Raw genomic sequence first — 22,469 nt, 5'->3', positions numbered from 1 at the left:
CCATCGGAGCTTTTTGTTGCATTTGAAAGATAGTGATGGGCTATCTGTCTTCTCCAGGACTGTGCATACTGAGCATAGAGTTTTGCAGACCTGCGTGAATAGATGTTATTGAGAGTAGATGGGAGAGAGTACCACCATCGATATGTTTCATGGAAACTTTTTCGGTATTTTCTCTTACTTTCCCCAGCCCCTCCACACATTCCCCCACAGGTCTTCATGGCCAGTGAATTATTTCTCATCAGTGTCCCTGTTCTTTCTATCTTACCAGAAGGAGGGACATGTGAAGTGATCGCTGCGCACAGATGTTGTAATAAGAATCGCATTGAGGAGCGGTCACAAACAGTCAAGTGTTCCTGTCTACCTGGAAAAGTGGCTGGCACGACAAGAAACAGACCTTCCTGTGTCGATGGTAAGTAGCTGGTTTTACATCTCCCTTTAGGTGTTTTTCTAGGTGTTCACTGTCTGTTATATATATTTATTTTTCACTTACGTATGGTTCAGGTTAATGAACAAGGAGCAGCCAAAACTCTGGAAGGTTGTACAAAGGACGGTACTCTGTATAGTTAGAATTTTTGTATCTCTGGCTTGGTGGCTTTCTCATATCTTATTTTAATGTTTTGTAGAGAAGATTAAGGTAAAATAATTTGTCAAGTCAAGAAGTTGGAGGGTCCAGCTCATTTGGGAAGTGATTTTGGATTGAAGTTTTATATAATGATGATGGTGATGACGGTACTAAAGATAACAACAGCTAACATTTATTCTGTGCGTATTTAACGAGCATTTACTCTATGCCAGACACTGCTCTGTGTGCCTTACATGCATTCATAAGCAGATAGAGGTGCCCTGAATGTTCACCATCTGCCAAGCACTGTCCTAAACACTTCTCATGCATTATTTTATTTACTCCTCCCAATAATCCTAGAACAGTTACCTATTGCTGTGTAACAAATGACTCCCAATGACATAGCAGCTTGAAGCAGCAAACATTCTCTCACAGGTCTGGTGGGTCAGGAATTCCACTTAGCTGATTTTGTCTGGCTCTGGGTCTCTCCCGCAGTTGTAGTCAAGATCAGAAGGTTTGACTGGTGCTGGAGGATGGTTTCAAGATGGTTCATGCTCACATGGCTGTTGGCAGGTGGACTCAGTTCCTTGCTGTGTGGACCTCTCCATAGGAGCATAGTGTCCTCACAGTGTGGCAGCTTGGTTTCACCAAGAAGAGAATAATAGAGAAGCCATAGTGGCCTTCTTTTTTGTAATCCAGCCTTGGAAGTTAACCCTTGACTGTTTCCACAATATCCTCTTGGTTATTTAAGTCATCCCCATTCAGTGTGGGAGTGAGCTCTAAGGGCTTGAAGGCCAGAAGACAAGGATCACTGTGGCAGATACACCCCCTCTCCCCTCATTTTAAACATGAAGAAACTGAGGCTTAGAAGGGTTATGTAATGTTCCAGTGGTCTCATGGCTGAGAAGTTGTAGACCGACTGACTCTTAAGCCCAGAGTAACTGACCGTAACACCAAGTCTTGACCACCATCTTTAGAACAGCTTATATGTGCTAATAGTGAGTTCAAGGTTTAAAAGACCACAAGTATCTCTCCCCATTGTTATCTTTCATAATTTTAGAGCCAAGTATGAGATGATGTTCAAATTCTTCAGTAAGAAAAATCAAGGCTCTGGTTTCTAGTAAGAAAATCAGGACTCAAATGAATCACTTGGTCAGGGTCACACAGTAGTAAATAGAACCTGAATCTCTTGGCTTAGGACCCATTTTTCCACCTCTAGAAACAGATGGAGCAGGACACTTTCTAGATTGGCTTGTGTTGTATATTTTCATTATGAAATACGATAGTTAGAAAGAGAAACATACTCATGCTAGACCAAGTAAATTTATTTATTTTTTTTTAAGAAAACAGAAGAATCCTGGGGAGTCCAGTTACCAAAAATCTCATGAATTCTTAAATTCTTCTAACATCAACTATCTCATTTTCTTTGTTCATGGGACATATTATTTCTGATCTCTGTTCCCTTCATTCTCCTCTGTGTAGACTGGTTCCTGCTTCCAAGATTTTAGCTTTTGAATCCCTATAACTTAGGGGCCGGTATGAAGTTTTTTTCTCCATGATGCCAATTCTGATCTTACATAGCATCACAATACAACTCAAATATATTTGCCTTGCTTCCTGTGTTTTAAATGTGTTCTCCTAAAGGACCAAATGTAACTGGCCTGGCTTGTGTCACACATTAGCCTTTGACCGATCAACCCTAGCCAGTGAGCTGTACATGGGGCATGTTCAGCTGTCCATTGTGTACCATGGTAAGACCAAGCCTTTTTTTTTTTTTTCCCTAAAGGATGTGAAAAAGCCAAATTTGGGAATATACTATGATCAGTAAATTCTCCATTAATGGATTTCCAGAGGTCATTTGGAACTCTCTGGAGATATTTTTGGATAATGGAGACAAGAGATGGAGACATCTCTTGCAATTAGGGGGATATTACTCACACCTGGTGAGTAAAAGCCTTCAATGCTGCTAAACATCCTATAATACACAGGACAGCACCCACAACAAAGTATTACCCAGCCCCAAAGGTCAATGGAGCTGAGGTTGAAAACTTGCGCTTACGATTGTTTCTTTGTTCCAAATCACAGTCAGCATGGTAAGGCACCTCCAAAGCGGGAAAGGCAAGCAGTTAGACTAGAAATGCCACTTTGCTCCACTTGCAGGAGGAAACTCGACCCTTGAAGCCCACAAACATTATAAAACCATGATAGTGTCTCAAGTTGTCTGCCAAAGAAAGCCTCGAGTCTGTTGATTATGAACCCCCATTTTGTCTCCAGTTCATTTTTATCTCTAAAGATCTAGAAATAGAATTGCCTTCAGGATTTGGATGTAAGACACAAAGAGCAATACATTGTTTATTCTGGCAGAGGGGAAAATGGCATCTGGCCCTAAGTTTCTATGAGAAGTTAAGCCACATAATAGGAATATTCTGTCTCTCAGAGCAAGCTTCTTTGACTTTGGGAACTCTGAATCCTTTAGAGTGGTAGGTTCTGGCAGGTGGACTATTGGTTCCCATCTTCCAAGCAAAAGTCAATAAATTATAGAGTATTGTATAGTGTCACCTGATGGTTTTTAGTTTCTATAGCATTCCACTGTTCTAAAAACTTGAATCCATTGGCAAAGATGAGAAAAGTCTCTGTGCTGCTTTGATCAAATTTGTTTTTATGGCCCAAATCTCTACATGCAAATGAAAAATGAGGTGTAGATATAAATGAATAATTCCATTATAGTTATTAAGATCATGAACTGTGCAATTAGACAGACAGGAGCAGAACTCAGCTATACCAGTTACTAATAGAATTACCTTGGGCAAGTCACATATGCTTTTTAATTTGTTCCTTGGCTATGACATGGAGATGGTAATTATTTCAACTTATGAGGATTAAAGAAGTCTTGTTCATGTGTACAGTGTTTTGCATAATGTCTTGTTCCCATTAAATACTCGCTGAATGATGGTGGCTCTTTCCTATCTTACTAGTAACTTATGGGTAATGCTTAGAAAGGCACATTGTTTTACAAAATTTTGTTGCATTTTAATTGAACATAGTGACATTTTAGCCACCATCTTCTCCTGGAACTGCTTCTAACTAATTATCCTGGAGATCATTAATGCTAGTGAGTCATCCTCAGAAATGCATGTTTCTTATAGGAGTTTTGAAAACTGCAGAAATAATCCACACATTAGAGGCAGACATGGTATTATTGCTCAGAGATTATCATTACTTTGTAAGAAAACATGTGCATGTCCATTTTGGCTTAACCCATCATTAAAAAGAAACTCACATGGCACGGATTTAATTGAAATAAGAAGTCATAGTACTGTTTTATCAACAGCTTGTTTCATTTAACATATAGCATACATTCCCCAGTTTAAAACCTATTCTTCAAAAACATTATTGTTAATAGCTACATAGGGTTTTAGGGGTGGATACTCTTCCATTTATCTACCTATCTCCTCCACTTGGATACACTATAGTGTTTTGTGCATTTCCCTTTTTAAGCCTAAAAATGTATAGAAACCAGCTTCTCTCCACGACAGCAGCTGACAATCCACACACCATAGTTGTCCTGAATATATCCTGTTGTACATAGTGCATTTCCCATGTAAGTGTTCCAATTGCTGTTATTTACTTGCCTCTGAAATTACAAGTCACTTGTCATCTACAGTGTTTTCAAAACCAGAGAAACAGCTATGATTTTAAAATAAGCATATATTCTATTATTTTAAGATTCAAAATCAGAGACCGGGTAATTTAAAATGGGGTATAAATTTTGCAGTGTAATCTTAGCAATGTATTCAAAAATAGAAAACAGGATATTGGGAGAAATTTTTAGAGTGGGCTTTGAGTTTAAAAATGATCTTCTATTGCCTAGTAAGTGAAAATACCAAAGAAAAACACTCAACAGCTTAAATGTTGTGATGGATAGTTATAAATATTTTGAAAGGTGTTATACCCTTGCACGTGTGCCTAGCACTATTCTGACTGGATATTGGGTCATGACACTGATTCACACTTTCTCATGTTATGTTAATTATTCTCTAATGCAAAAGGAGGGCACCTTCCTTATCTTTGATGACAGTGATCAAAATGATGGCCAGAAGTTTCTTGAAGGTCTATCCTGTACTCCTCTTTGAGGTCCTTCATGTCTGTACATTCCTTTATTTCTAACCCCAACTCATAAAGGGGTCTCCTATTATTCCATCTTGCCAGTCAGAAAATTGAGGCATAGGAATTTTGTGACTGGCTCAAAATCACACAGCCAATCATGGCAGAGCCAGAAATCCAGTCTGGGCTATCTCACTCCAGGGCCCTATATAAAGCATGAGCAGATGAGGTTGTGACATAAACACACATTCTATTCCAAAGCCTTTCATGTAAGAGACCAAAATCCCTGGGTGAGAAGGGGGAGAAAGTTCAACAGTGTGCACACTTTCAGAAACATCTGGTCCTTCAGGCCATGCCTGCCCCTTCCCTTTCTGTATCAGAGAGGACTAATTAATTGCTCTTTCTGAGGTCATGACCTTTGAATAGGTAGAAGAATTTTTTTTCATATGATAGCATTTTTAATTATTTATGTTTTTTTTTTAATTTTATTATGTTATGGTAGTCACCATACAGTACATCATTAGTTTTTGATGTAGTGTTCCATTATTTGCTGTAAAAAACATTTTTATAGATAATGGTTTGTGTTATATAGAATGACTGAAATATAACTGTTTAAGGCATGGAGGGATAAAATGACTGTTTTATGGAGAAATTCTCATGCAGTTTTCTCTATTTAGGTTCTTATTCTCATGCAATTTATGTCTATTTGTGACTCAGACAAATATGTGAGAAACATCTTTATAAGTACTGGTTTGTAGAGAAGGTCTTTTAATCTTCTGTGGATTTGAGCATCACTCTAATTAGGAAAAGTTTACATGACAAGTGCATAGACCTTTCCTCTCATTCAGTGTGAATTCTGATCATTTCTCTGACTGCTACAAACATGGTGTTCTTGTTTTCTTATACTGGATACCAGCCAGAAGGGACTACCTTATATCACAGAAATTTTTACCTTTCGCAACAATGGAAATCCTACCTTTTTTCATCACTAGGATTAATGTACAGTTAATATAATAGAAAAAGTCCTCATACTCCTGCCTATTTCTGTAAAGATAAAACCCCACTGTATAAGATGTTTTGATCTCGACTCATCATACATAGGCTATAAGATAAGAGCAAGCAAGATATCCAGAGACTCAGACCCAGAGAAACAGATAGACTTACAGGGAAGGAGACAGACAGTGAGACAGGACATACAAAGAGGAACAAGGAAGGGAAGGTTCAGAGAAAAAGAGTGATCAAAGAAAGAAGAGACAATGAATGCTTAAGCGGTATGTTAAACATCTACCTATAAAATGGCTTTGTTCATTTTTTCCCAAAACAATTATTTGTATTCACTCTTACAGTTTATAACTAATTTTAACAAATAAGATTTATTTGGTAGATTGAGACTTTGAATTTTTTTTTCCAAGTTGCATTATATGAGATTCCAGAACCCTAATATCTATAAAAATTACTTCTGGAGATTGCTCCTTTGGAAAATACATGATAAAATTTTCTTGCCCATATACTATCGTATTCCCTAGAGACCACCATGGTGAAAAAGAAGTCTGAGAACTAAAGCAAATTCAAAATCTCGCAGTAATATTCTACAGAGTGGTATGAAATATATATATATGAAATACTGCATGTAATAGCCCCTTCTTAGCTATCCAAAATATGACACCGTATTAAAGGCTCTGAGAAGTTCTGCAGACAAGAACTCGGACCCACTATGTCCCAGACTTCTTTGGCTAGAGAACCTTTTTCTCTGCAACAATTAACTGTGCCCTATAGACCCAACGTTCCATGAAATGGACTTCAGGCCAGGTTGGTACAGACTATATGGACTATGTCTTTGTTTTTGTTTCCAGAAATGCATTTGAGGTCTTTTGAGACTGACTGATAATTCCTCTGCCAATAGCTCAGTGTCCTTTCTTAACACTAGCTAACCAAACATTGCACAACAGGTCTTGGTAGTAATGTGATTTATAATATCTTCATGACATGTCAGGCTCAACTGCAGTTTGGAAATCATCTAGGGACCTTCCAGAGCAACTGTATGAAAAAGCTTAAGCCTTTATTTTTATTCACAAATATTAGACATTTTAGAGGACAGGGAAGATGACCTATTTTGGTTCCACCATTTGTTACTTGTCATCCACACACAGTGAAATACCAAGATAATGAATTGCCTTGGTGGGTCAGGGACGCACCACACAGCAGCAGTCTGGGGTCCCTTTATTACCATCTCTGTTCGATGCCTGCCTGTTCTTTCAAGACAGACTCTAGTTTGTTTAATAGACGGGATGGTGAGCTCAGTTGACTTCATCAGGAGGCATTTCTGAAGGGGGTTTCTACAGTTATTGAAGAAGGTCTACTAGAGCATCATTAGTAAAATAGTGGCACATTCAGGCATAATTTCTGAAATACATACACATTCTCTTTTGCTCTCTTCCTTGGCACCTAATCCTGCCCAGGTATGTGAGGGATCCAAGTCTGTCTTAGCAGGAGGAATGAGAGGAAAGATGTAGAAGTGACAAAGCATTTTGTACCATCTCATAAAAGGTCTGTCTCTATGTTTTGTTCCTTTGCATAATAAAGAGAGCAGGAATTCAGTCTTCAGATATTCCCATACTTCTGAAACTAAGAGTGGATGTAATTTTTTTTTTTTTTTAAGTTTAAAGCGGTACTTGCCAACCGACAACCCAGTGGCAGAAAGTACCTCAGACCTGTTCCTTAGGTTGGCAGAGTAGTGAAAAAAATGGACTGTGCGCCTTTCGATGGGAGACTCCAGTATGTACAGACCCCTCCCCTTTCTATGACACACCTGATTCTGGCCCATTCATATGACCTGCCTGATCCCTAAAGATCTGGAAATTCCTGCTTCCTGGCTCAGAGTTATTTCCCTACTATTCTCAAGTTAAATAAAAAGATTAATTTTCTGGAAAAATTACTCTTTGGTATATAAACCTGAAATAAATTGAAATATACATACACAAAAACAGCAAGAAAGGAAAAATTGGAGTATTTCTTCTCTTCCCCTTGCCCACTGAATCTCTCACATCTTCATTGTTGAAGCAACCACTGCCACCAGATTTCTGTGCATCCTTATAGAAAATATCCATGCACACACATGATACACACGTAGACAACCTGATAAATCAAAATGGTGTTATATAACTTAAAAAATGGTCTGAACCTGTGTTTTGTTTTGTTTTGTTTTGTTTTGTTTTTGCCTAAGAAAATGGCTGGTAAACATGGAAAAAAAAAACGGTCCATCATCACTCAATTGAAGAAATGTAAATTGAACACTGAAATGTAATGTTTCATCAATCAAATAGGCAGAGATAAAAAGTTTGGTAATACCCAGTATTAAAGAGGCAGGAGAGAAAAATTACATATAAATCATACTCAGTGATAAATGGCTTACAAACTCAATTACTTAGCCACTTTTCTTTATTTGGTTCACCAAAGAGGAAGAAGATAAATAGGAAATTTTATAATGGGACTGGATATTTGTGGAACATAATACAAACTACATTCATTATAACTGTGCACAGTGACTTTATTTAGCAACAATTCTTGTATACAAAATGCCCTCCATTTCTTCAATAGGATCAGGTTCATATGTCTGGGTATCATCAAAGAAATCTTCTAAGGACCTTGATCTCACTTCTGTGGGAAAACTATATGTGAAAGTATATTTAGTGCATGTGTTTGAGCACAAGCATAGTAAGTACCATTTTAATGTCAATTAATGTAGCCACTTGGGAGGTACAAAATTCTCTACACAAACATTTGTAGTGGTGTGTATGTCACGTGTGTGTGTGTGTGTATGTGTGTGTGTGTGTAATCATGGTACAACACACCCCAAATCCTTATCATTTTTCTAGTTGGAATGTACTTGGTTACACAAAATTCCAAATTCATAAAGAAAATTTCCCAAAAGTAGCTCCAAAGCCATTGGTTTCCATTATTTCCAAAAAGCTTAGGTGTTCTCAAATACCTGTTCTTATCTGATATGAGAGTATCTTTAATCAATTCTTTTTTTTTTTTTTTTTGGAAAGGGGAAAAAATGTTGTTCTAAATCTAAGGAGTCAGCTCTTCATCCCTCTAGTTGGGCTTCAGCCTAGATAAGGCAAGATTTCAGGGTCCTATGTTATTAATGTGCTGTCCATATGAATAACGAGCAAGGCTTGTGAATTATTTCACACTTCTAGGAAAATCTATAGCCCTGTCCTTCTGCAATAGCACTGGAAGCTGCTGAGGATATCGGTACATTTCTTTATGGAAGGTTCTGATAACTTCATCTAAGGATATGGTAAAACTTATGTCCCCTGCTGAAGCCTGTGTAGAAATTTATGCAGATGAATAATATTTTGAAAAATTAATGTATTCCTCAATCCACCCAAGCTACTGGGATTTTTTAGGGCTGACCCCAACCCAAACAACAGAATCAGCCACTAACCAGAGAATAGAGGCCCAAATATTTGGTATTTAAGTTCAAAAGTCATTCTAAGATTCAGATATCATTATATATCATTCAGATATCATTATATTATCATTTTTCTAGTTGGAATGTACTTGGTTACACAAAATTCCAAATTCATAAAGAAAATTTCCCAAAAGTAGCTCCAAAGCCATTGGTTTCCATTATTTCCAAAAAGCTTAGGTGTTCTCAAATACCTGTTCTTGTCTGATATGAGAGTATCAGACAAGATACTTGTCCATTATGACGAGTTCACTTTCCAAAGTTTCCAAGGTAATATGATGAGTCAGGTCAGGGAGGGAGAAAGGAAGGAACACTTGGGTAGGAAAAATGTGGTCCACTGGAGAAAAGGCTGTCTGCCACTACCACCAGAAACGTGTGTCGCCATCTGTAGACTTACTGATCCAACCACCAGCCAAGAGAGTTCCACACATGATAGCTCAACACACTCTTTTACAATCTTTTTGGCTGCCTTCCCAGGAAGACCATCCATAAACGGCAGCTAGCATATTGCAGCCTGATTGTCCAACAGGAGTCATAATCACCAGTATCCTAAGGCCTCCTTAGGCTTCTGTGGTGCAGAGGTGACCTCCAGGATGCTTATGAATTCCAGGAATTGAGAGGAGAGACCTGGGCTCCCTAATGGGTGCAGTGGACATAGAAACGAAATTTCATGCACCCACTAGGTAAGACTAGATTTGTAACTGAGCTGAGACATTGGTGGAACATGTTCAGCTTCCCTAACTTACCTATTTCATTTATAATCCTTGATATTGGGGCACCTGGGTGGCTCAGTGTGTTAGGCCTCTGCCTTTGGCTCAGGTCATGTTCTCAGGGTCCTGGGATCGAGCCCCACATTGGGCTGTCTTCTCAGCTGAGAGCCTGTTTCCTCCTCTTTCTCTGCCTGCCTCTCTGCCTATTTGTGATCTCCAATTGTCAAATAAATAAATGAAATCTTTATAAGCTTTGATATCATTTGGCACTTCATTTTTGTGTCATTTATTTATCTTACTTTTATTTCTTATGTCATCTCTACACTCAGAGTTGTGGGGCTCAAATTCATGATCCCGGGATTGAGAGTTGCATGGTCTACCAACTGACCCAGCCAAGTGCCCCTCATTACTGCATCATTTAAAGAATTCAGTGGAAAATTCAATGGACTCACATTCCATGCCATCTAATATTACTTAGGGTGGTGAAATGATCCCATGGTTAGCTCATTCAAAGGGAGGTCCCATTTCTTCAAATTTAGACTGGCCTACATGTGATAACTTAGAAGTTATCATTCAGCATCTCCTTTGGTGCCTATACACTAGTTTTGCTTCATGCTGGGCACCTGTTCTCATCAACACTCTTGAAGGAGCAATGTATATATTCTAACTGCTCCACAGACCTATTCCTCCCAGACCTATTCTCTTCCTCGTCTTAGACCTCCTTATACCTTAAAACACAACACTATTGAAATTAGACCAACTAACCCTACAACAACCCCTAAAGTGTTCAAGTTAAAGTAAGAGTCACACATCTCTCAATAAAAAGCAGAAGCTAGAAATGATTAAGCTTAGTGAGGAAGACCTGTCAAAAGCCAAAATAAGAAGAAAGCTAGGCCTCTTGCATGAAATAGTTAGTCAAGATGTGAATGCAAAAGAAAAGTTCTTGAAGGAAATTAAAGGTGCGACTCTAGCAAACACATGAATGGTAAGGAAGGGAAACGGCCATATTGCTGATACGGAGAAAGTGTGAGTGGTCTGGATAGAAGATCAAACCAGCCACAACACGCCCTTAAGTCAAAGTCTAATCCAGACCAAGGCCCTAATTCATTTCTACAAATTCATTTCCACAAAGGCTGAGAGGGGTGGGGAAGCCAGAAGAAAAATTAGAATCTAGCAGAGGTTGGTTCATGAAGTTTAGTAAGAAAAGCCATCTCTATAACATAAAAATGCAAGGTTAAGCAAGCAGGGCTGATGTAGGAGCTATAGCAAGTTATTCAGAAGATCAGGCTAAGATAATTAATGATGGTAGCTACATTAAACTACAGATTTCCAATGTAGATCAAACAGCCTTGTCTTAAAAGAACATGCTATCTAGGACTACCATAGCTTGAGAGGAGAACTCAACACCTGCTTTTAATCCTTCAGAGGACAGGCTGATCGATGGTCTTGTTAGAGGCTAATGCAGTGGATGACTTTAAGTTGAAGCCAGTACTCATTTATCATTGCAAAAATCCTAGGGCCCTTAACAATTATGCTCAGTCTCCCTACTATCCAGTAATTCCATAACTGGGTATTTACCCAATACAAAGACAAAAACAGTGATTCAAAACCATACATGCACCCCGTGTTTGTTGCAGCATTATTTACACTAACCAAATAATGGAAGCAGCCCAAGTGTCTACTGATAGATGAGTGGATAGAGATGATGAGTATGTATCTATAATAGAATATTATCTCACTATTAAAAAGAATAAAATCTTGCGATTTGCAATGATATGAATGGAGCTAGAGAGTTTAATGCTAAGTGAAATAAGAGGAAGATAGGTACCATCTGATTTCACGCATATGTGAAATTTAAGCAACAAGACAAAGAGGGGAACAAAAGAGAGAGGAAAAAAAAACAAGAAATGGACTGAACTACAGAGAACAAACTGATGGTTACTAGAAGGGAGGTGAGTGGGTGGGGGGAACAGGTAAAGGAGATTAAGAGTACACTTATCATAATGAGCACTGAGTAATGTATAGAACTGTCGAGTCAGTATATTGTACACCTGAAATTAATATAGCACTGTATGTTAACTGTACTGGAATTAAAATATAAAAAAAAAACTTTAAAAATTAGGCTAAATCTACTTTCCTTTTGTTCTAGAAGTCGAACAACAATGCCCAATGTCAGCACATCTATTTACCACATAGTTATTGAATATTTGAAGCCCACTGTTGAGACCTACTGCTATAATAAAAGATTCTCTTGAAAACGCTGCTCACTGTAATGCACCTGATCATCTGAGCTCTGATGGCAACCTAGAGTGAGATTAATGTTGGTTTTGTGCCTGCTAACACAAACATCCATTCTGCAGCCCATGGGTCAAGGAGTAATTTTGACTTTCCAGTCTTATTTAAGAAATATATGGCTATGGCTGCCATAGATAGTGATTCCTCTGATAGATCTGGGCAATGTAAATTGAGAGCCTTCTGGAAATGATTTATCACTTTAAAATGCCATTAAGAACATTTGTGACTCAAGGGAGGAGGTCAAAATACCAACATTAACAGGAGTTTGGAAGAAGTTGATTCCAACCCTCATGGAAGACTTTGAAGGTTTCAAGTGAAGGAAGTAATTGCAAATGTGGTAGAAATACCTGGAAATCTAGAATTAGAAGTGGAGTCTGGAAGTGGGACTGAATTGCTCAAATTTCATGAGAACATTTGAACCAGATGAGGAGTTGCTTCCTCAGATGAGCAAACAAATTCAATAAATAAAATTTATTTATTTACTTACTTATTTATTTCTTTCTTTAAAAATGAGCTTCTTAAGGTGGAATTACTTAATAGACTACAGTATATTATAACATAACTTGTGAAGATGCTGTGAAGACTGTTGACATGTCCCAAAGGATTTAGAATATTACATAAACTTAGAGGCAGGGTTTGAGAGAATTGACTCTAATTTTGAAAGAAGTTCTACTATGGGTAAAATGTCATTGAACAACGTAGCATCACTTGTGAAAGGAAGAGTCAGTCAGTGCAGCAAATTTCTTATCATCTTATTTTGAAAAATCACCACAACCACCCTAATCTTTAGCAACTACCACCCTGATCAGTCAGCACGCATCAACCTGGAGCCAAAACCCTCCACCAGCAACAAGATTACAGCTCACTGAAAACTCCAAAGATGCTTAGCATTTTTTAGCAATAAAGCATTTTTAAATTAAGGCATGTGCATTGTTTTTTAGATGTAATGCTATTGCATACTTAATAGACTACAGTATAATATAAACATAACTTTTATATGCACTGAGAAACTAAAAAATTATTTGGCCTGCCTTATTGCAATATTTGCTTTCTGAAATATGTCTATTACTTTATGTAACTCCTCCAATAGCAGCCTTATAAGATAGTTACTATTCTTATCCCCAATTTATTGAGGAGGAACCTGAGGCCTTAAAGAAATTTCTTCTAAGACATGGCAGCAGGAGACCTAGGACCCCAAATGAGGAGCTGCTAGAAATGATAGGTAGAAGATCACCTAAGCAGCATGGGGAGTAAAGTTCAGAGTACCAGCTCACTTTTGTATTCCCTTCCTCAGAGAATGACACCACCATTCAGGCATGCTGTTTTTTATTTAAGCAGCCCCTCCAGCACATACAGCACTGTCCTCATATTCTATGCATATCAGATTCTTCAATCCCTCACCATTCCCTAATTTCATTACTGCCATAATCAGGACTCCTATATTGAACCCTAATTAATGTGCCCTTAGCACCCATACCCTGTATTACCCAATGCTGACTTTGTCACCCAGCTTAAACTACCAACTCCACCAGTCCTCCCTTAAACCATCATACTCAAAACCAATAGATACCCTCCTCCACATCCCTGAAGTCTCCTGTAAACGTTTACCAGAGCTTACCATACTGTCCTCTATGCTTTTGTTGACTTGTGATCTTCTGTGATAGAGAGACTCACCCATTCACTCAATAATTAGTTTCAGAACATTGACTGCATCGTAGAAATTATGCCAAACACTTGGTCACCTAATGATGAACAAAGCACTTGCCTATAATCCATCAGGGGTACATGCCTCGATCTAATCATACACAAACATGTTCCAAGCAGAAAGTGCAAGTTCAGAAGGAAAATAACTCAGTCTTTGGAGAGGGTGTTATCACAAAGAATCGAAGGAGGCCAGAAAGCCAAGACTTCTGTGAAAAAGTGACAGGAATTTGGAGATGCAAGGTATAACTCAAGCTAGCCGGGTGAAGAGCTTTCCAGGCAGAGAGCCAGCATGGGCAAAAGCCTTGGGTTTTGATCAAGAACTTTAGAGACAGTCACTGTGGCTGAAACCCAAAGAACAATAAGATCATATGTGAGAGGAGGCAGAAAAGATAGGAGGAGCTAAACAGTAGTTCTATAATTGAGCTGTGCATCTCCTGTTCTTAACATAGTTCTTCTTCATTTAATTTGCATATAGTTGACACACAGTGTTACATTAGTCTCATGTATACAATGTAATGTTTCAACATGTTTATATGTTATCCTAATATAATTCTTAAAACTGAGATGTGCTCATCAAATTCTTAGAGAAGGCAGTGATGGGGTATCTGTTGTGGGAAATTGGATGGTAAAGCCAACCTGGAATTTTGTGCATGAGGAGACGACATTGAGAGCCCTCTACTGAGATAAAAACTTCTTTCTGTAGTGTCTGATAGCAGATTGCAAAACCTGGATACTCCCACTTCAGACAATGGCAAAGCAAGGCAAATCAAATTGTCTTTTTGATATTGCCGCCTTCCTCACACACTGTTATCCACAGTGTTGCTGTCACCTGAATGTCTCACCCTCTCTCTGTTGCGAACCACTCCCATTGCTGAAAGAATTCTCGTAACCACGCCCAAATCAAGCAAACAACAGCTTCTGATAGAAATGTTCAGTCACTGTCTTTCCATTCTATTGTCTGACATTAGATAACATTTAACCAGTAGATTCTTTATACCAGGGCATTAGAGCAAAGGGTTTATAACTGGGGATATATTTAAATATGGTGGCTAACTACAGACTCGTGTCAGTTTATTTTCTTCCTGACTAATTTGTATCTTCTTCAACTCCATTTCCTTATGAACTGGTAATGCTTTATTTCATGTAGCCAAAAACAAACAAACAAACAAAAAAACAGTTTCTAAAATACCTCTACCAAAGGATGCCTGACCACCCTGTTCCTGAAATCTGGGGTAGCGTGTAAATTTTAAATGGGTATGTAGGCATTAATGAGTCTACTTTGTGAAGAAGAAGGTTACAGAGAAATGGTCATTTCTCATGTTACCCAGTTCCACTCCCTTCAAACTATTCAAGCACATGCTTTTGAGAAACAGTGTTAATAAAGTCACATGTACACTATAAAAATTCTTTACTTAATGGTCCTTGTAGAAAAATTAGACTTATAACTACACAGAGTGAAAGTTGTTAAGCACGATGTATCAAAGAACATTAATATTTTCACATCACATTTCACAATATGAAATGGGTACTCTTATTATTGTCCTGATTTTACTGATGAGGAAATCAAGGCTCAGAGCAAGAAAGGGCTTGCCAAGGGTCACACAACTTCCAGACAGTAGAGCCAGGATTTAATTGTGGACAGTCTGATAGCAGCATCCATGTGAGATTTTAAGATTGCATTCATTCCCAGACATACAGCAGGAACATTTCCATGGCAAGACTGAATCATACCAATTGGAGCCCAGGTACGTGTAGATTTCAACCCTGGCTTTGCCCCTGATGAATCAGCTCTCATTCAGCATGTTATTCTCCTAGATCTGCGGTTTCCTCATCTGTTAATCAGGGGTGAAAAGAAGTACAATGTCAAAGAGGTGATGAGAATATCAAATGAGATAATTCATAGAAATCACAAATCTGTAATACAATCTCCAGGCCTGTGAGAACTTAATTATATGAGCCTTAATAAACTCAGGATTATTTTAAGAACACAGTATTAAATTTGTAGTTTCATTAATGAGTTGTATCTGGATTTTGAGAAACCCTGAGTCAGACCTACAGTTTTGATTGAAATACCAATAGTTATATACCTCTTCCTCATTTGATTATCTCCAACCATAGAACAAGGCTCTTGAGCTTCTTAAAATGTGTGCATAGAAACAAAAGCATGTCAGATAATGATATAGAAGCCTGTCTCCTGAGGAGCATGAAGAGAGGAGGCAAGCTGAAAGTGGTGCTTGTTTTCCATTCAGAAGGGAAGATATTAGGACATCCTCTTCCAATCCTAGTCCAAGTAGGAGAAAACATCATTCTCCAAGTGCCTGTTGGTACACATAAGCATGGGTGAGATAAAAGATCTCAGTAGACATGGTCAGTTTCAGAAAGGAGCAGAGAGTGTGCATTCTGTCAAAGACAAGGTTCATGAGGTGTAGACTGACTTAGCCTTCATTTTGGTCTTTTCTCAGTGTTCATAGGAGTGCTGCCTTTTCTCTTCTCGCTCTAGACACTCTGTCTAGGTGACTTCGTTCATTCACTTCCATGGCTTCAGAAACTTAGATAGTTGCTATCTAACCTAATCCATTCTTCCAAACTCCAGGCCCTTTGTTCAGAAAATTACTAAATGTCACCATTTGCATTTCTCAAAGACACACCATTCAGTACACTCAAAATGGAGCACACATTTCTATCAGCCTAGTAATGCAAGGATGACTTCCATATCAGTGAGTAGCACCTGCATGGCAGTGGACCTAAAGTTCATGTCCCCCCAAAGTTCACATGTTGAGATTATAAACCCCAAGGTGATGGTATTAGGAGGTAGGACTTCAGGGAGGTAATTAGTTCATGAGGTGGAGCCTTCACAGTGGGATTAGTGTCCTTAGAAAAGAGGTCCCAGAGAGACCCCCAACTTCTTCTACCATGTTAGGATACAAGTTGAACATCTACAACCTGGAAGAGGACCGTCCCCAGAACATGACCATGCTGGCATTCCAATCTTGGACTTCCAGCCTCTGGAACTGTGAGAAATAAATTTCTGGTTATAAGTTTACCCCATCTATGGTATTTTATTATAGCATCCTGTAAGAACCTAGACATGCATCTGTTCTTTATTCAAGCCAACCTCTCGGGAAACATGTTTACCTTTTCTCACTTCCTCATGGCCCATATCCATTCTACTGGACTTCATTGATTCTACTGCCTAAACATCTCTTCAATCTTTTCCCTTTTTTCCGTCCCCATTTCTAAGAACCAGACCCAAGTCATGGTCATCCTTTGCCTTGATTACTGAAAATTCTTCTTTCTTATTGCCTGAAGGCTCTATCACACCTGACCTTCAGTAACTACTGTAATTCCTCCTGGTAGATGCTACCAGTGCTTATTATTCGTCACCATCTATAACATAATTCCCACTTTAAATTTCAGGTCAATATTATCTTCACTGCAATACAACAGATGGTGTGTGAAGGTCTCATTCAGGTTCTACTGCACTGCCAGCACAATGTCTGGAGTAAATACTCAAATAACATATGCCTTTTTGTACCCAGGCAGTGGGGTCAGACAGATTTGTGTTCCAGTCCCAGCTCTACTGTGATTCTAATCCTCGGTTTCCACATTCCTGAAAACAGACATTACACAGGACAACTTTGTGGTGTGATCACGAGGATGAATTGAGGAAAGGCATGCACAGCACTTAACACAGAGTTATTCTTGATAAATATTGGTTCTGAGAGTTGAGAAGATTCGTAGAGAGTAAAGATCCCCCCTCCCCCGTCTCTGGTAGATCATCTGTGGGACTTTCTACCATTAATATGGAGAAGAAATAAAGCCAACAGAGCGACTTTCAGAATTAGACTTGAGTGTGTGTAGTTTATACATAAAAGGACATTCTTTTTTTTTTCCCCAAAGATTTTTTTATTTCTTTACTTGAGAGAGAGAGAGAAAGAGAGAGAGAGCATGAGAAGGGGGAGGGCCAAAGGGAGAAGCAGACTCCCTGCCAAGCAGGGAGCCCAATGCAGGACTTGATTCCGGGACCCCAGGATCATGACCTGAGTTGAAGGTAGTCGTCCAACCAAATGAGCCACCCAGGTGTCCCAGAACAGGACATTCTTTTGGCCTCCGTGTTCTACAAATTCAACTCAAATATTACACTCCTTTAATTTTTCTGCATGGTGAAAGCAGAGAAAAGATGCTTCCTTGTACTTGGTGGGGGGCGATCAGAAGTCAGGCAGTTTTTAACTTCATAGAAGGGGTAATCACTATCAACAAAACTAAATTGACAGCTAACTCTTTTAAATATTTACTCAACCCAAAATAAATAAACTAGAGTTTGTATGTTGTGTTACTGTTGCGTTGCTGATGCTGTGTGCTGTGGTAACTTGGGATGTTTCACACTAAGTTAGCTTTTGCAGCAATTAAAGGATGATGTTCTGTGAAAGGTTGGCCTATCCCTGGCTTCTGTACTTCTGTGTAAATGTAGCCTCTTCTAGTTATGCACTTGTTACAAGCAACACTTGTTAAAACACAGTGTAAATATTCTTTGCTACTTATAAGAAATGGTATAGAAATAGATTCATTCATAAAAACTCATCAAAATGACTTTTTAAAGTATGTTAAAGAACTTAACATTACTTACTCCTTTCCTTGTATTTATATGCTGAGAATGTTTTATTCCATTTTAAGGCAAATAAAAAGACCTTAACCAGAAATATATTCCATCCCTGACTCTTCCTATGTCCCAATGGAGGCAAAACATATGTAAGTATGATGTTTACCCAGAACTTTTGATCAAAGGTAGAATTATTCTGGGTACTCGACGATTATTCAGACAGGTAAACTCCTTAAAAGGCCTTGCAGCCTACTGGCTGACTGACATACACAATTTTGGTATAACTTTTGGATTTAACACCATTTGTCTTAAACCTGTCATTTTTTATTATTTCATCTCACAGGATCCATAGAATTCAGGAGAAAAGTGTTTAATACTACCCCCTGTGTAAACCAAAAATGATACGTAATATGGCCCAAGAAAATGCCCACATTGGAAGGCTCTTTCCACAAACATCGACTCATCCTCTTTGATATTAAGCATTAGAGATAGAGTAACTGATAGGACATGGACCCTGCTTTAAAGACTGAGATCCAGGGGAGGCGCAGTAAACCGGTAATTTCAAAATTGTATGATTTGGGCTGTGATGGGGATTAGCCCAGAATACTCTGAGAATGGAGGTGATCGTCTTAACCCATGGTGGGGAGGGCTCTGGAGAGCTTCCCAGCAAAAGTTACATCACCTTGAGACCTAAAAGCATCTAGGTAAGATGATGTGAAGCAAGTTTGAGGCAGAAAGAACTGCACAGCCAGAAGTCTGGATTCAAGAAGGGGTCTGATGAATCCAAGGATCTGACAGAAGTTCAGCATACCTGGGGAGGGAAGCACATAGGACAGATATAGAAAGAAGTGAGAGCAGGTGGTCACTCTGGTAAGCTCGTGCAGGGCCCTAGTAGCCATGCTAAAGCGGAACTCAGTCCAAAACGGATGGAGTCAGGCACTAAAGGGTTTGGTGCCCACACACAACGTGGTTGACTTTATCTTAGAGTGTATCATTAGCTAGCAAAGCATTAAAGAAATGGTTTCTTCTAGAACTGCTCTTCATTGTACCTGGGCCCTTATTTCTAACTGGCAAAACAAAACAAAACAAAACAAAACAACCAAGAAAGAAATGCAGGAAAGGCTGCAGGTCAGTTATCATCTTTGGCTTAAAGCTCACTCAGCAAAGGTGCATCACGGTTCTGCTGCCAAAAACTCAGAGAGGACGTGACACAGAGGAAGTAACTTGCAGAGAAATGCTTGCATTTAATTAGACCTATGACTGGAAAGCCCTGCCTTGTGTGTATTCAGGTCAAGGATGGGATTCGAGGTTCTTTAAGAAAACTTTTGGTAAGTCATCAGGAGCACTATGGCAAGGGGAGAAGTAATTCCAATAAAGGAGAAGTGAAAAGGACTGGGATTATGTAACCATGAAAGGAAGAGACTTCCCCAGAAGACTGAAGAACACCGTGCAATGTCACTTAGCTGGACCTTAGAATCACCTATAGCAGTTCTTAAAAATACCCATGTCTTGACCACACCCCTAGGCATTTGTATTTACTTGTGCTGGGGGAGGGGTTGGGCATTTGTATTTTCTCAAAACTCCACAAGGGATACTAAATTGTAACCATCAGGAGTAGAGCATGGCCCAGAGCATGGGCTGGAGAACAAGGTAGTGTGAGTTGACATTCCATTTCTTTTTGGAAACAATTATTTTCGTGCTTTTAACTTTTCACTTATTAACTCTGTATAATGCATTAAAGGTGACTTACACAGATTTATCTAACATAGACAAAATGTCAACATGAAAGGAATATAGCTCTTACTCCTTTGCCCTCAGTTTCCTTATCTGTAAAATGGGGGCAAAAATAGTATCTCTCTGATAGGATCAGTGCAAGGACTAAATGGGTTAACCAGTAAGGTGATCTCCAAACGCCTGGCAGGTAAGTGTTCAATGAATATAAACTCTTGTCCTTAATCCAGATGTAGTTAATAGGAGAAGCAAGGACAGAGAGACAGAAATCACAAGGCATGTTTCAAGGGCACCAATTAGTCTGGCTGGTGCCTCGGGGAGTAATAGAAAAAAACATTGAGAGAGGCAAGTTGGGGCCAAATTGCTTTCTTGAGTTCCAGGTTAATGTTCACATTTGAGCAAGTGTTCATTAATTGGTCATCTAATAACATGCTCCCCAAATGTGAGGCAAGCAGGTGTATTTTGTACAAAATAGAATAAATTAAAGAGTGGCTCCGAGTCCATTCCAAAACTTGGACTCTGTTGTGAGTTTAACACAAATGTGAGACCAACAGATGTCTCTGTGACCAACTGAGATTAGATCAGCATAGAGCTTCAAAAATGAACCGTGAATTACTGGGTATTAATAATCCCTGGTGCTCAGGGAGAGAGAGGCTTATCTTTGTGACACCGTGGCTTTCATTCATAGAGAAAGCCAACTCACTTCTGTTGTCCACATTCAGCCCCCTTTATTAGGAATCTCTAAATGGTGCTGAAAATGGTTTCTGTTCTTTTCATGGTTCATTTATAAATATTCTGAAAGAAGATGAAAGGTAACTTACAGGGATGCAGCCAACACAGCAGGGAAGGATAAAATGTAATGTACACATGAAGAAAGTCAGGATCCAGGGAAAGCAAGCGTAGGAGACTTGAGAGGGGGCCAAGGGGGAAGTGAACACATCGAGAGAAGGTCACAGGGACTATAAATATGCCAGCAGTGGGCTACAAATTGGCCTGAAGCCTTCTAAGCCTTGTAGGCAATGCAAAGAGGGAAATGAGAGTGGTTACAAGGTTGAGGAAGTTCCCGGCTTCATCCAGGCAGTTTACTTAGGAGAGGAACAACTATTTCTGGCACAAGACCGGAGAGAAGCATTTCCAGGTTTAAAAAAGAGAATCCTATATAAAATAATAGTAATCTACAGCATCACCCCACACCCTAATAGAGTCCATGACACGTAGTGGCTAATACATATTTAGTGAGTGAATGGGGAAGAAGAAAGAAAGAATGGGAGGGCCTGTACTATATATCCCCAAATTCACGGGATGCTTTGCCAACATTCCTTGGTGTAGGCTGATGGCCTCCCACAGTTCAATAAAAGTAGTTCTGGTGGTTGTGTAATGCACAATGACCCGGTTCAGGCGTCAGTACTTGGCTAGTCTGACTGAAACCAGAAATAGAGTTGAGTACCTAGGGAAGAGAACAGATTCACTATCCCACAGGCCAACTTTTCTCAAGACTGCTACTCTCCACCAGGCATCTCATAAGACTTGAGGGGCAGAAATCGAATGTTATACTCCTGTGTCGCCCCAGGGCTTCATTCAGTGGCTTCACATGACAGAAGTTTACTTCTCACTCACATGAAAACTGATTCACAGAAAGCTGAATGGCAGGCGGCTCTCTTCAGTGTGGTGATTCGGGAAACCTTGAGTCTTCTACTCTGTAACTCTATCATGCGTGGCTACCGGAAACATCTACATCAAGTGGCAGACAGTAGAGAAGGCCCACCTACTTCTTCTCCCCTTGACTCAGAAATGGTCACATCACTTCTACTCACATTGCAGTGGTGAGTAGCAATGGTCCCACATTGTTGTAAGGGAATTGGAAAATTGAGTTTCTAGCAAGACAAAACAGCCTCGTCTTGGTCATCTCTTTCCTCCATGAAAGAATGTGAAGCTCTGGAGGGCAGCTAAGTGTCTCCTCCATTGTACTTCTCTCCAGACACCAAATATCTCACCATATGAGGAATACCCCTCCCCCCAACAGAAGAGTTACCCCAAAGTCCAGAGTCTCCAGGTCGTGAGTAGTTTCTTCAGGTCTGGATGAGACTCCTCATTATCTGGCCTCCTAGAAACCATAACACACCATCCCACCCCACATACCAAATACAGTGTTGAAGCAGGCATAGAAACAATGAAAAACTCCCTTTCAGAGTAGGACAGAGCAGTCACCATTTTCTAATAATCTGAAATCCTGCCCTACAGCAATTGTAGGGACACATGTCCCAGCAGTGTATGAAAAACATCCCAGTC

The 22,469-nt window shown here is 39.3% G+C and overlaps 1 protein-coding gene across 2 annotated transcripts in view; it reads left to right on the top strand.

The window, feature by feature from the left end:
• TAFA1 (TAFA chemokine like family member 1) overlaps positions 1–22,469 on the top strand; it is a 589,816-nt gene that overhangs the window by 474,110 nt on the left and 93,237 nt on the right. For both annotated transcript variants that reach the window (XM_082691399.1, XM_082691400.1), the window contains exon 3: positions 269–409. In XM_082691399.1, the coding sequence (XP_082547525.1) occupies positions 269–409 (141 nt within the window). The remainder of the gene's footprint in view (positions 1–268; positions 410–22,469) is intronic.

Source organism: Mustela nivalis (assembly GCF_964662115.1).
Source record: "Mustela nivalis genome assembly, chromosome: 1".
Lineage (NCBI taxonomy): Eukaryota > Metazoa > Chordata > Mammalia > Carnivora > Mustelidae > Mustela > Mustela nivalis.
This window is presented reverse-complemented; position numbering and strand designations above follow the sequence as displayed.